The 13,822-nt window shown below is 49.3% G+C and overlaps 1 protein-coding gene and 1 non-coding gene across 8 annotated transcripts in view; one reads left to right on the forward strand and one right to left on the reverse strand.

The window, feature by feature from the left end:
• Positions 1-2,779: 2,779 nt before the first annotated feature.
• The window catches only part of HNF1B (HNF1 homeobox B), a 51,871-nt gene continuing 40,828 nt past the window's right edge, over positions 2,780-13,822 (reverse strand). For 6 of the 7 annotated variants that reach the window (XM_024757600.1, XM_024757599.1, XM_024757598.1 and 3 more), the window contains exons 8-9: positions 11,969-12,087; positions 2,780-3,205 (exon numbers count right to left, since the gene is read on the reverse strand). In XM_024757600.1, coding sequence (XP_024613368.1) covers positions 3,185-3,205; positions 11,969-12,087 — 140 coding nt within the window. In that variant the 3' untranslated portion in view covers positions 2,780-3,184. The remainder of the gene's footprint in view (positions 3,206-11,968; positions 12,088-13,822) is intronic. The other variant, XM_024757603.1, reaches the window with a different exon arrangement.
• LOC112408167 (small nucleolar RNA SNORA72) lies at positions 7,319-7,450 on the forward strand. The gene has a single exon (XR_003004900.1). It is a non-coding gene; the product is annotated as a small nucleolar RNA SNORA72 (small nucleolar RNA).

Genomic DNA, 13,822 nt, shown 5'->3' on the forward strand with positions numbered 1-13,822 from the left:
ATTTTACCTTCTTCTTTCCCTAAGGACACAGACTCCCCAGTCAAGCCTTTCCGTTCTCCTCAGACCTCTCCTCCCTGACACCCTCGGTTCACTGCTTGATTGGTCATATACCATAGACATGAGCAAAATCATTTCACCAGCGGTTGGCAGTTTTCTTTACCAAGCGTCACGCTGGTGATGAGGGTGTCTGGAAAGATCAACCAAGTCCAGAAGACTGCGTGAGGAGGCACTCTGGGATGAGAGGATGCTAACACACACGCTCTCACAACGTACCAGGCCCACGTCTAAGCGTTTAACATATATGAACTCAATCACTCCTGTGTACAGTAGGCACTACTATCACCCAGTGTTATGTAGGCAGACAATGAGAACAGGGTTTAGTGGTGAAGTTGGAGATTCTAATCAAGGCACTCTGGCTCCAAAATGAATATCAAAGACCTGCCCCCCAGGCTTCCCTGGTGGCACAGTGGTTAAGAGTCCGCCTGCCGATGCAGGGGACACGGGTTCGTGCCCCGGTCCGGGAAGATCCCACATGCCGCAGAGCGGCTGGGCCCGTGAGCCATGGCCGCTGAGCCTGCGCGTCCGGGAGCCTGTGCTCCGCAATGGGAGAGGCCACAACAGTGAGAGGCCCGCGTACCGCAAAAGAAAAAAAAAAAGACCTGGCCCCAACCCAAAAGCTCAGTTCCCTGGCTGTCTACACTGTGTTCTTATCCACCTGAATCCAGGAGCTAACACTCCAGTTATTTCTGCCTTTGCGGGGAGATAATCCACTGTTTGGCATGGACAAGTCAATCCGTTTTAAGGTAGGTTTTCATTACCGATTTCATTTCTTATCCACGGGTGTGAAAATGAAATCTGCCTTCCTCAGATCTCACCCTAGAAGACGGAGGCAGATCATGGTAAAAACAGAACCATCTGTCTGTTAGCCTAGGCTCAGGGTGTAAAGAGAGACCCCGGAAATGTTGGTCCCTAACATGCTGGAGGAAGGTATGCGGAGGTTTTAGTTGCAAATGAATCTTCAGAGTGGGTAATGCCTGCCTGAATGCACACACAGTGAGCCTCCTTGCCCCTCTTAGAGCCAGTGGGAAGGGAGATTTGATTTAGAAGGGAGGTGTTCTCAGCTGTCAGGGTCACCTTCTACAAGTCTTGGATCACGTAGGGTTTGGTAAAGAAGACTCCCTAGAGATTTCCCCCTACCTGCCCACCCCCCAACTCCCAGATGGCCTCTTGGATGGTGAAGACCTTCTGGATTCTCAGGGTTATTGCAATAACACAAGATCTGAAATCTATCAAATGCAGATACTAGCTGTCCCAGAAACAACGTTGAGTCCAAACACAGGGCTTCAGTTGAGGCTTGAGCTCGAGACCTATATTCCCTTCCTCTTCCTGGAACTCACAGGAGCCAACCAACAGGACATCTCAACCAGAGACAGCAAATCTTGGCCTCTCTTGATACATGGTGCTCGGCCTTGGCCCCAGTCCTTTTCAACCCAACCATGAATTTTCTCTTGACCACTTTAGCCCAAATTACATTGTCTGGGGGAGCCAGGAGCCAAAGGAGGTCAGCGTTTCCAAACCTACCCATCCCTGCCCTGGGCACTCAGTACCTTTGCCCGGCTCACTAAGAATTACGTCTTCCACTACACCGAGATTTTGAAAAACCTGTTGCTTGGGGCCCCGTTGGCATGATGCCCTTGCACCCAGCTTGGGAACTGCTCTGTCTAGAAGCCAGAAAACCACATCCTGGTAGGTCTACGCTGCACGTAAGAGGAGACAGCAAAGAGGACAGGTCCAGCCTCCTTCTTCCTGGAGTCAACGCTGGATCACCTGTGGCAAAGTCCCTGCTGGCAGAGTGTTCAGGCCTCTTTTGGCTTTTCACCTTCCTGCCTGGGAAGGAAGAGCCATTCTCCTGACTAACAGCCCTACGGAAGGGAAGAGAGCTGGAGTTAACACTTAAAAGGAGGTTGAAAATGTTACCCACGGGGATTCCACTTTTCCTACTTTTTCTCTGTTCCTATGACCAACAGTCACCAAGAGTTGGCTCCATGTCTACTTCTGTGAGCCGCAGAAAGACAAAGGTATTGGAGTCTGACTGGGGTTACAGCCTTTTCTTACCTTAGCGGTAAAGCCGGCCTGAAGACACTGGGGCATGCAGCAGCGAGCCTGGTGGAGTAAGTGGAAAATTCCAAGGAGACCACGGGCCGGGGGTTCTTGGAGGAACCGTGGCAGGGGAAGAGTCAGAGACAGACAGAAATATGAGACGCTGGGCAGTGACAAAATAAATTGTTTTAATGGGAGGTTTTCGGAAAGGGCAACTTTTCTTTGTGCTATCAAACAGCCAGTGTCCCTGTCTTGGGGTTTCCTGGGGAGGTACTGGCTGATCCCCCAACCCCACCGGAAGCGAGGACGTTACTCTGACACTATGCTCAGCCCTTCCAGGGATCCAGAGGTGTGTCTTAACATCAGGAGATTGGAGTGAGCTAGCAGACAGTCCAAAATACACAGTCCCTGTGTGTGCCCGGGCCCGAGGAAGGGGGGGCAGGGGCTTCACTTCCACCTTAGATATTTCTCCGTGGGGGAAGACAGAGGGGGCAAATCACTTTGAAAATTCAACTCTGACCTTTACGAAGAAAACGGATAGACACTTTAGTATTATACACAGGGCAGAGGGGAGAGGAGGTAGAGGGGAAATTGCACTTAATTACAGTAGTTTATAGTTTACACCCATTGGACAAATTTACTTCTTTAAAAGAAATCTCCAGATCAGCCGGGATACAGCGCGTTTGGCTCAGTTCAATAGCACGTGTCCTCCTCGCCTCATTTCAGTAACAGATTCAAGTTTTCACATCAGTTTGTTCGATGAAGGAGCATGATGTAGACGCTCCGGCTTTCTCTCTTCCTCTTCCTCGGTTTCTCACCTCCCGCCTTTAGGACAGACCAGACGGGAGAGCTTGACGTCTTGGGAGAGGCATCGTGACAATACTGCATAGAAGGGAAGCTGGGCTCCGGGCCGCGCCTCTCAGAGCGGATTGTCCGAGGCGCTGGCAGGACGTCAGGTGAGCAGGGACCTCTCGCAGGTGCTGCTTGTCAGGTCACTGCGCTTTTCCGCGACAGCTGCCTGGAGGGTGATGGTGTGGAAAATAGGGTCCTTGTTGCTGTGCACAAAGTAAGTGATGTGTGGGCATCACCAGGCTTGGAGAGGACACTGCAGAGAGAGAGGAGAGACAGCTCAGCTGTGTACATCTGCTGGGACCTGGGCCATTAGTCTGGCTTCTCTGGGGGAGCTGAGACCCAACTCAGCAAAGAGCTGAGGCTGGAGGCCTGGGGACCCCGTGCCTGCTGAGCCTGAAACACGCTCCCTTTAGGAAGACCTAGGTGCCGGCTTCCCTGGCTACTTCAGAAGACAGAAGTGAATTGCCGCCGACTTTGAAATAGTCATAACTCGCCGACCTTTATCCTGAAGTTGGGCTCCTCTTCCTGTGAGTTTATAAATAAACTGCTCAGTTTGGTGGCGATGGCAGCTGGATGGGGAGCTCTTGCTTCTGGTGGAAATAAGGATCTCTTCCTTAGTCCTCTAAGAGCAGGGGTTCCCCTAGACCCCTTCCCAAACTGTAATGGACCCGTGAGTAGCAGAGATCCTGTTAAAATGTACTGATAGATTCTGATTCAGTGGACCTGGGGTAGGCCTAAGAACCTGCATTTCTAATCAGCTCCCAGCTTGGGTGGATGCTGCTGATATATTTTGAGCCACGAGGTCATAAAGCGCATGAGAAAATCACCACGTACTCACAAACGATCCATCAGGGAAGAAGCATGGGGAATTGCGAAGTGCTTTCTACAACATTTGTTACCGTCAGGACAAGACCTCAGAGGACCAGGATCTAAGGGCTGAAGGCCTCTGACGCCAGGCTTCCCAGTGCGTCGGGGCAGGAGACCTACCCAGCATGGAGGAGCCTTTGAGAGGAGCCAGACCCCCATCCGAGGCAACCTCTGCTCCCAGAGCCCTGGGCCTGGCTCATCTTAGCTGTCTTGGAACACCACTGCTCGCCCTTGCCTTCCAGGGAGTCCCTTTTCTCCTCTCTCTGTCTCCTTCTTCTCTTTCCCCTTTGTTGTCATCTCAGGGGAAGGTTCTGCCCTTTGGCTTCGTGGCTTATTTTCTCAAGACCTCACCCAATACACACGTGTGCCGCACGCGCGCACGCACATACACGCACACCTCCCACTACTATTAAAGGCCTATTATCCCACTGTTATCTCATTAATCAGTGCTCCCAGCCATAGCCTTGTATGAGGCTGCCATTATGTCCATTTTACAGGTGAGGAAAACAAGGTCAAAGAGAGTCCGTGGATTGTCCAAGGTTTCAGACCTAGGAGAGTGTGGGGATTCCAACCAGTTCTGGGAGACCTCCTAGCCCGCGCTCTTTCTATTACGCTGAGGTTAGAAGCCTTCTACTAGCTTTCTTCTTGGTCAATCTCCTTTCTCTGAGCCTCGGTTTCTCCACCTATAAGATGAAGGTCGTTGGGGGATCAGAGGGGCTGCTCTGTGTGCAGTACTCCGCACGGTGCTTGGTGTAACTGTCCTTGGTAACACTGGACTGCCCGGGGTGCCCCCTCCAGAGCTCCTCGGAGCAGGACTGAGCCGTGCGTCCGTGGGAGGAGACAGCTTGCTGGCCCTTCTTCATTCTTGAGGCCCTGGTCAGGGTCCTCTGATACCCTTTGCCTCCTCTTCCTTCCCGCACCCACCCCCACTCTCCAGTTTCTTTACTCCCCACTATCAGCCTTTTTCCAATTTTCAGATTTCAGGTGGAGGAGAGAGAAAATGGCTTGTGACCTTGCAGGTTTCAATAGAAGAGCAAACACCAAGAGCAGATAAGGAGACGCCAGCAAGATTCTATGACCTGTCATTAGGGATGGGCTTCCCAGCTATCAAATGTTTGCTCACATAATAAAATGGTGGCAGAGCCCTAAATGTTGTCAGAGGAACTAGGGTTATTTGCCCCCTTCAGAGTCTAAACACAAACATCTGATAAGGGGTGCACTGTGCTCCCTCAGAACGGAGGCCTGGCTCACCCAGCGGCGCGGGGGCCTTGCCCGAGGACCTCTGAGTGACTACAGAGCCCTCGTCTGGAGGGTGTAGTGGCTGGGGGATTGTTAAGGACGTCCTCACCCTAAGAAGATTTGATCCGTAATGGGGAAGAGCTGACATTTATTGAGGTCCTACTGTGTGCCGGGCTGCACCGCTAAGTAAGGGCTTGACACACATCATGGCATTGAATGCTCACGTCAAGCCTCTGAGGTAGGTAATTCATTCATTTCACACGGTTTGGAGGTCCTTCCATATCCTTAGCCCTTTTTTAGGCACTGGGTGTGTGTGCAGTTGTGAACAAGACCCTGTCCCCATCCCCACTGAGATTAAGTTCTAGTGAGGGTTTTGAACAATGAATGAGTAAAACAAAATGCATAACATAAAAGTTTAGGAGGAGACGAACACTCTAGAAAAATAAGCATGGTAAGAGGTTTCAGTGACTGGAGGGAAGAGGCAATAAATTAGGGAAGGGGATCGGAAGGTGATCCCCCCACTCTTTGAGGTGGTGATGTTTGAACTGAATGAAATGAACACAGGTAAAGATATGCATTAAAGAATATTCCAGGCAGAGGATACCGCAGAAGCAGAAGTCCTGTGGTAGGATTGCTTCAGCTCTGGTTCAGCTGAGGCTGAGTGACAGAGGGAGAAAGGGCCGTGGTCTGACCACATAGGGCCTTGGAGGTCCCTGTTTCAGTCTGGTTGCAACGGGAAGCTAGTGGAGCATTTTGACAGAGGAGGGACACGATGGATTTCCCTTTTCCAGAGATCACTCTGGCTGCTGTGTGGTGAACAAAGCACACGCACCCCTGTGGGGCAAGACCGGAAGTGGGAAGTTAGGGGCCGCTGCAGGAGCGAAAGACTGATGGGGTGGTGAGAAGCGGTCAGACTGAGGATGCATTTTGAAGGACCCCTAGCAGAACTTATTGATGGACTGGATGTGGGATGCGGGGTATGAAATGATCGAGGGTACCCTCAGGAATCTCACTGGAAGAACTGGTATCATGTTTGGAAATGGAGAAGCCCAAGGAGGAAGCAATTTGGGTCAGGAGGAACTGGGACAAAATGAAGAGCTGCAGGTCCACTTTGAGAGGCTTGTCAGGTATGTTAGGTATGCATCTGTATGTGCCAAAGATGCATCAGGTTTGTGAATGGACCCTCAGGGGAGAGGTCTGTACTGGAGACAGAATGATAGGATCCATCTTTGTGTACACTTGATCCAAAGCCCTGGGACTGGAGATTGCCCAGGGACAAACATGGAAGAGAAGAGGCCAAAGAGTGAGTCCCAGGGCCCTTTGACAAGTAAATGTCGCAAAGACGAGTTGCCAGCCAAGGAAAGGAGGAGTGGCCAGTGTCATAGGAGGAGAACCAGGCATGGGTAATGTCCTAAAATCCAAGTGAAAAAAGGAGGGAGTGATTCGCTGTGTCAGAGATAGAGCTTGAGAGATAACCACTGGATTTGGTGACAAGGAGGTATTAGTGAGCTGGCCAAGAGGAGTTTCAGGAACGTGGGGACAAAAGCCAGACTGAAATGTTCTCAAGAGAGGTATATATACAATGGGGGGGGGGGGTATATATGCAATGGAGTATTCCTCAGCCATCAAAAAGAATGAAATTTCACCATTTGCAGCAACATGGATGGATTTGGAGGGTATTATGCTTAGTGAAAGAAGTCAGACAGCGAAAGACAAATACCGTATGATATCACTTACATGTGGAATCTAAAAAGTACAACAAATGAGTGACTATAATAAAAAAAGTAACAAGATTCACTAGAGAACAGACCAGTGGTTACCAGTGGGGAGACGGAAGGTGGGTGGAAAAAGAAAGGAGATTAAGAGGTACAAACTACTATGAATAAAATAGATAAGCCACAAAGATCTGTTGTACAGCACAGATATTGGAATACAGCCATTATTTTACAATAACTATAATGGGGTATAACCTTTAAAAATTGTGAATCGCTATGTTGAAACTTATAGAATATTGTAAGCCAACTATACCTCAGTTAAAAGAAAAGAAAGAAAAGAGAACTGGGGGTGAGGAAGTAGAGACAATGAGTACAGATTATTATTAAGTTAGATTAATTATAGCTCTATTAATTACAAGTAAAGATCATACTTCCAGTTTTGTAGATGAGGGAACTGAGGCTTACAGAGATTTTAAGTGACGTGCGCAGGGTCTCAGAACAGAAAATTCTGTGCTCTTACCCACTACGTAAGATTACTGCCTTTTCTGCGAATACTCTCGCTGTTCTGATTTTGTAATAATCAGGGCAGGCTAAACATTCGCTATATTAAGACCATGCATGTGTCCCTGGACCTAGTTCTTTTCCTAGGTCTGGTTTTATAAATGCTGGTGATAAACCAAGTCTGATTTATGTGATGAATCTTATGTGGGAAATGGTAGCACAGCTAATGTAATAACTTTTGAAGATAACCATTGCTAATTTGATGATTACCCGTTGCCATTAAATGAATTGTAAAATTAAAAAAAAAGAAAGATTACTGCCTTTTATCTTGAGTGGGACACCAGGGAGAAATAAATGCCCTTTGCCATTTAAAATCCTCCTTCCTAAGCTCGAGAGACACTCAAGGTTACCAGCAGGGAAAGCCAAGATTGACCCAGCTGCCACGGACTGGGTGTTTCCAGCCAAGCGCTGAGCTGAGTGTTTTACAAGTTTTATTGTGTTTTGTCCTTTCAATGATCCACGAAGGAGGAATTGTTATCTTCATATTAAAGGTGAGGAAACTGAAATTTCAGAGACGCTAGACTTTTCCCTTTGGTCACACAGGTAGACAGTGGTGGAATCTTGAGCCCGGGTCTGCCTCGCGCCCACGTCGGCTCTTCATCAGCCCACACTGCCGGTGGGGAAGGTCGGGAGGGTGGGGGGCAGCTGCAGGGCATTTATGACGATGAGGCCGCCCACCTCCTTCTCGTCAGCACCCCTGACAGTGACTGCTCCGGGGGTCCTCTCCTGACCTCTCTCTACGTAAACTTGGAAGTGGAGCGGTGGGTAGAGAAGTTGTGGAAATAGGAGTGGGTTCACAGCCTGCCCACACTTGTTCTAGCCAAGGTTGGTGCTTGCTGTGGTCTGGTTTCCAGGCTGGCAGGCTGTCGTTTTGCAGGAGGCTCAGGCAGAGACCCACTTAGGTGGTAACTCTCCAGCCCCCAAGGGTTGAGAAGGGGGGGATGGGGCATAAGCTCTGGAAAGGACGGAGGGCAGTAGCTGCCAAGGATTCCCAGCGAGAAAGTTCCAGCCTGAGGTTCCTGAAACATGATCCACGAGGCCCTGGGGCATGTCTGTCTTGACAATGGAAAACACTGGGATCAGACAGCTTCAAGGTCAAATGCTGGCTTTAGCCTTATACTGGCATAACCTTGGGTCATTTCTATGAGTACTTTAAAAATGGATCTTAGGACTTCCCTAGCAGTCCAGTGGTTAAGACTCCATGCTCCCAACACAGGGGGCACGGGTTCGATCCCTGGTCGGGGAAGATCCCCGCATGCCGTGTGACATGGCACAGCCAAAAAAAAATTAAATGTTAAAAAAATGGATCTTAGAAGGTGAGCGTTGTTTAATGGATGTGGAGTGAGAAGAACCAAAGTCTGGAACTCCAACTCCAGATTTACCATCATGTGAGTTTGGGCAGATTCTTCCCCATCTTTGAAATTCAGGTTTTTGCTCTATAAATCAGGCATACAAATTTCTACCTCGCAGGATGGATGGGAGGATTAGCCAGGAAATTAAGATGGACAAGCATCTGGAGCGCTGTGTGGCAAACGGGAGGCAGTCAAAAAATGCTAGATCTGAATTCATTCATTCATTCATTCATATTTACTGAACATCTACTAAAGCCCAGGCATTTGGCTACACACAAAGGGCTTGGGTGCTTTGAGAGGCCCTGAACTATTTGCTTTTCTCCTGGGAGATGGGTGAGAGGGCATCCTTGTGCCAGCAGGAGAATGGGAAGCAGGGAGCTGGAGCCTGGGCCCAAGAGGCAGGATGCGCTTGAGAGACGGTCCTAACCCTGAGAAATGTTATTGTCAGAACCTCCTTTGATCACATGCAGACCAAGCAGTGAGTTAAATATTGAAGGAGCTAATGGAAGGTGTCTCCTAAAGGATCACAGACGGAAAGGGGCAGGAACAGGGAGGAAGCTATCACTTCGAGCACGTAACTCTGTACTATGCATGGTCTTCAGACACTTTGAATATTCTGTAAGAGGGAGGTGGGATTTTCCCCTTTAGAGATGAAGAAACTTCGTCTCACAGCCATGAATTAACTGCCCAAGGTCGTGTAGCAGGGGTGAAGCAGCTGGGATTGGCTCAGGCCTGTTGGCTTTTCCTAGCATTCTACGATGTCTCTAAAGCAGCATTGCCCGGGATGGGTCTCTATTCACTGCCCACATCAGCACAGGAAAGATTCTGAGATGCCCTGCCCTGTGGGATTTCTGTTTAGCCCAGCTGTTTCCCCAACAAATTTGACCATGGAATCTTCTCCTCATGCCATGGGGCCCTGATTCCTAGCAATAGCCTTGAAACTCTTTTTGGAAAATACTACTTTAAAACAACAAAAAAGCAGAATTGCCACCAATTCTCTTCCAGAACTCACTTCACCCTTTGCCTTTGGAACAGAGTTTGTACAACTTTTCTTCACCTTGGGTTCCTTCTGCTGCCAGGAGACAGCATCTTTACCCTCTTTTTACTTCATTCTGTCTTTCCTATTTCCTCTTCTCCTGTAGTTTGCAGGAAGAAAGTTTCCTGACTGGAATACAGTATGTGGGCTTAATTTTTACTCGTATTCCTGACCGGTAAAGACCACAAGAGCAGCGATTACCACGGGTGTTTTAAAGATGGGTATTGGAAGACAAGTATTATTTAAGTGGAAAGAGTCCAGGATTTAGAATCCAAGACCAAAGTCCGGAAGTCTGGCTCCAGAATATCACCTGTGTGACTTTGGGCAGATGACCCTGCATCTCTGAGCCTCAGTTCATTTCTTTGTACTTCTTAGGAGGTTTTGGTAAAAAAGAAAATGGTGAGATAATATTCATGAGAAGTATCAGTGTAAACTATAAAGTGCTATATGAAGTTTTATCCTTACTAAATGTTATCATCATCCTAGAAGTGAGTCCATCATTGACTCCTGAAATGTCCGGGGACTCGGAAACAACTTCACAGTAGTTCTAGAGGGCCGTCTGTGCGGCTTCAAGGTCGGCTGGCCGCTCTGTCCGATGGAGGGGAGAAGCCGGCTGGGAGCCGGTGCAGAGTCTCAGAGAGCATCTCGAAGCATTTTGATTAAGAGACCATTTCCTGAATTCAGAGGACTTGTTTCAACAAGCAAGCATCAAAGTCAACTTGGGAAAGACAGGAATCATTAATCACAGCCTCATCTAGGGCTGACCAAGCGGCAGATGGATTGATAAACCTTTCAAAGGGGAAGGTATTCCCAAGCAGGGCTGCTGCGCCTGGCTGCCCCCCTGACTGAGATTTGTGAGCACAGATAAATGTTTTCCCTGCTCGCTACAAAGAGTGGGAAATCACATGGGAGTTGAAGGGCAGGGCGATGGGGGCTGTCCTTTCATCTTCCAATGGGTGAGAGAAGGGCAGCAAAGCAGGTCCCACACACTTCTCCCTCCCCAACACCCCCAATTCCAGAGCCTGGATGCCTAAGTTGTATTCAGCATCCAAGAAGTGCCAGGCGCTTAATCTACATGACATCATCAAATCCTCAGAACAAGCAGATGTTATGACTTGTTTTAGAGATGAAGAAAGTGAAGGCTCACCGAGGTCAAGGTCACCAAGCAAGTGGCAAAGCCAGGAATTGAACCCACCTGTTTGACGCTGGCGGACCAGGAGGAGATGGGGGCAAAGGAAGAACAGAGAAGGCTGAGCCCGTGAAAGAACTTGCTCAGAAACACATGGTGCTGGATGAGGTGGGATTTGAGGGGAAAAAAGACCGTCAACAGGACCAAACCCTGCTGAGAGCATCTGACATGAAGTTCAAGGTTGTCACCTACTTATCTAGCAATCAATAAAGGCCAAACAGTTCCCACACTGCACAGACCCCAGCTACTAAAAGGTCCTATTGTGTTACTCTGGAATTGTGACCTGTGTTCAGACATCTTGTCCTGTTCTCTAACTCTCGGCATCTCATTCCAGTCCAGCTGTCCAAGCTGCAGCCTCAGCGTGGGTCATCTTTACTCTCCATCCCCTCTATGTGGAGGTGGGCATTAGTCATCAACTGACATGGTGACTAAGCCTCTGGATTCCCCACTTTCAATGCACCAGGAAGTTGATTCTAAGTTTCTCTGTAAAACACCAAGTAAATGCAGGTTCCTGGCAAGGCCAGGCTGTCTACTGGGGAGTCCCCATGGGTTGGCAGAATTGCATCATTCTCTAGAGCTTACAGCGTTGGGGGTCCAACATGGGTCCTGGACTGGGTGAATCAGCCTGAGGACTCACTGGTCACTTTCTCTCTTGGTGGGAAATCCTCAGGGATCCTTCTTGCAAAGCAGGGAACTCCGCAGGGGGTCTGACTTTCTGAGCCCTCCTTGGAAATACCTTTGCTGTGGCTCACTGATCAATCCATTGGAGATACTCAAGCTCAGTGCCTACAGGCTCTGTGTAATCCGGTCTCTAGCAACTGATCAAACTTCAGTACTCTGGTGCTCTTGTCAGGGATGCCGGGGGGAGCGATAAGTCCCTCCCCTTCGGGCTGTGGCCCGTCTTCTTTGCCCTGTGACCTCAGGGATTCCTTTAGCAAGTACCAGGGGAGCCTCAGAAGGGTCACGCTTGTGGCTGAGTCCACACTTGCCGCAGTCTCTGCACATGAGAAGCCATAGTCATCCCTCCCCTCCCCCCACACCTTCTTGCCGGCGTTACCTGTTTACTGGAAGACATGTTGGTGAGTGTACTGATGCTGCTGGTATCTGTGACCACCATTGCCGATGGAAACCGGGAGGTGTGGGAATACTGGGGGGGTTCCTGCTTGTGTGCGTACACTAGAGAGACAGAGTGAAGACAAAATCAAGGTGTAGATCACACAGGGGTGAGCATAGCTACAGACCCCCGCCACCTCCAGCCCACACCACTGCTCCTGCTTCCCCAGGCAGATAAAAGGAAGGTGGCGGTGGTGGTTATGTCTGGCAAGGCAGTGCGATGTGACAGAAAGAACGGCCATGCGTTTAAATCCTGGCTCCTTAATCAACTCAGTTAGCCTCAGTTTCCTCACCTCTAAAATGGGAATGATATAGGATTAGAAGAGTTTGTGTTTAAAGCACTTCATACCAAATAGACCAACAGCTTTGCACAGTGCCTAGTATGCAGTGGTGGATGGCACTTCTGGGGTGGGAGCACTTCTTTCCCCCTGACTTTCAACAAAGTATTAGACTCCTGGGCATCAACAAGTGATCCTTAGGCATATGCGGTACATCTGAGAACTTAGGGCAAAAAAAAGTTCTAACTAGCTGGCAAAATGAAGGAGCTGGCCTGTTTGCCTACTGTTTCTGCCATGACTCAAGTACCAGGTCTCATGCTAGCAACTGTAGATTAATTAATAATTGTAAATGGACACGGATGTCATTACTTGTATAATTCTGGGCTGTTCCAGTTTGCACTAGAATGCCTTATGACATCACACAGATATGAAGGCTGATGGACAAAATGAGACTAGACACCAAGAAAACCTCCAGGACCATGTGGCTCACTTTCTGTTTTTCTAGCATGTGTCCACCAAGTCTGGAACCTTTGACTCATGCTAGTTCATCCATAAGAGTCATGGAAATTCCAGGTCACGTGACCAACCCAGAAAGCATGTGGATGTTTGGCCTTGAGGGAGGGACCAGCTTGTTCTACCAAGGAGTCCTCCAGTTGGGAACGGGGGTGAAGGTCACAGCCCGACGCCTCAGCCTGCCCTTCCCTTGGAGGGAGGCTGGTTATTTCCCGGCCTGGGGCAACCGTGAGCTATCTCTTCAGAGCCAGCCAGGCCAGCTGGGCCATGGCAGTCCACAGGTCACTGGTGACCACTCTCCAACTGTCATACCCGGGCCTCGCCACTGAGGAATCCTGCCCAGGTGAGGGGCGGGGGCAAGTGGGGAGCATATTGGCCCTGGACGGAAGGGCAGTGGTACACCTGTGGTCCCAGACTCTGCTACAGGCTGTGGTAGATTTTTTTAAAGCCTCGAAAATGTGATTGGAATGTGAGATGGTACTTAGAAACCAGCTCCGCAGGCCTGGGAATAGAGCCCCGAGGATAGAAGAAGGCTGAACTTGGCTGGTCTCCCTCAGACCCACAGCTCTGCCTGAGGCAGCCGGAGGAGAAACTGAAATCCTCTTTCCCATCCCTGCCTCCTTCTATTAAGGAGTCCCTTAATAAATAATCATTTGCATTTTTACAACTCTTAACGCTTACCAAACACAGTTCATACCTATTTCTGTTTCATTTCCCTAATCACTCTACGTGCACACTGTTTCCATTTTACGAGGATGAAACTGAAGCTGAGGAGTAGCTAGGGAACTTAACAATGGCTCCCTAGCTGGTAAGGCTCAGAGCCAGGATTTAATCAGACAGCTAGGTCTGTCTGACCCTAAGGCTATCACTCTATTCCACAGACGTCCCTGGTGTCCCTGTGGTAACTGTGCTTGAAGCAGGGAAGCCATCCTTTCCATGATTTCTCCCCAAACTCAGAGGCCAGGGACTACAGCCTGACGTGGCCAGAGCCCAGGGGGTCTGGGGCT

Source organism: Neophocaena asiaeorientalis, unplaced genomic scaffold (genome assembly GCF_003031525.2).
Source record: "Neophocaena asiaeorientalis asiaeorientalis breed wild unplaced genomic scaffold, Neophocaena_asiaeorientalis_V1.1 scaffold327, whole genome shotgun sequence".
In the NCBI taxonomy this organism is placed as follows: Eukaryota; Metazoa; Chordata; class Mammalia; order Artiodactyla; family Phocoenidae; genus Neophocaena; species Neophocaena asiaeorientalis.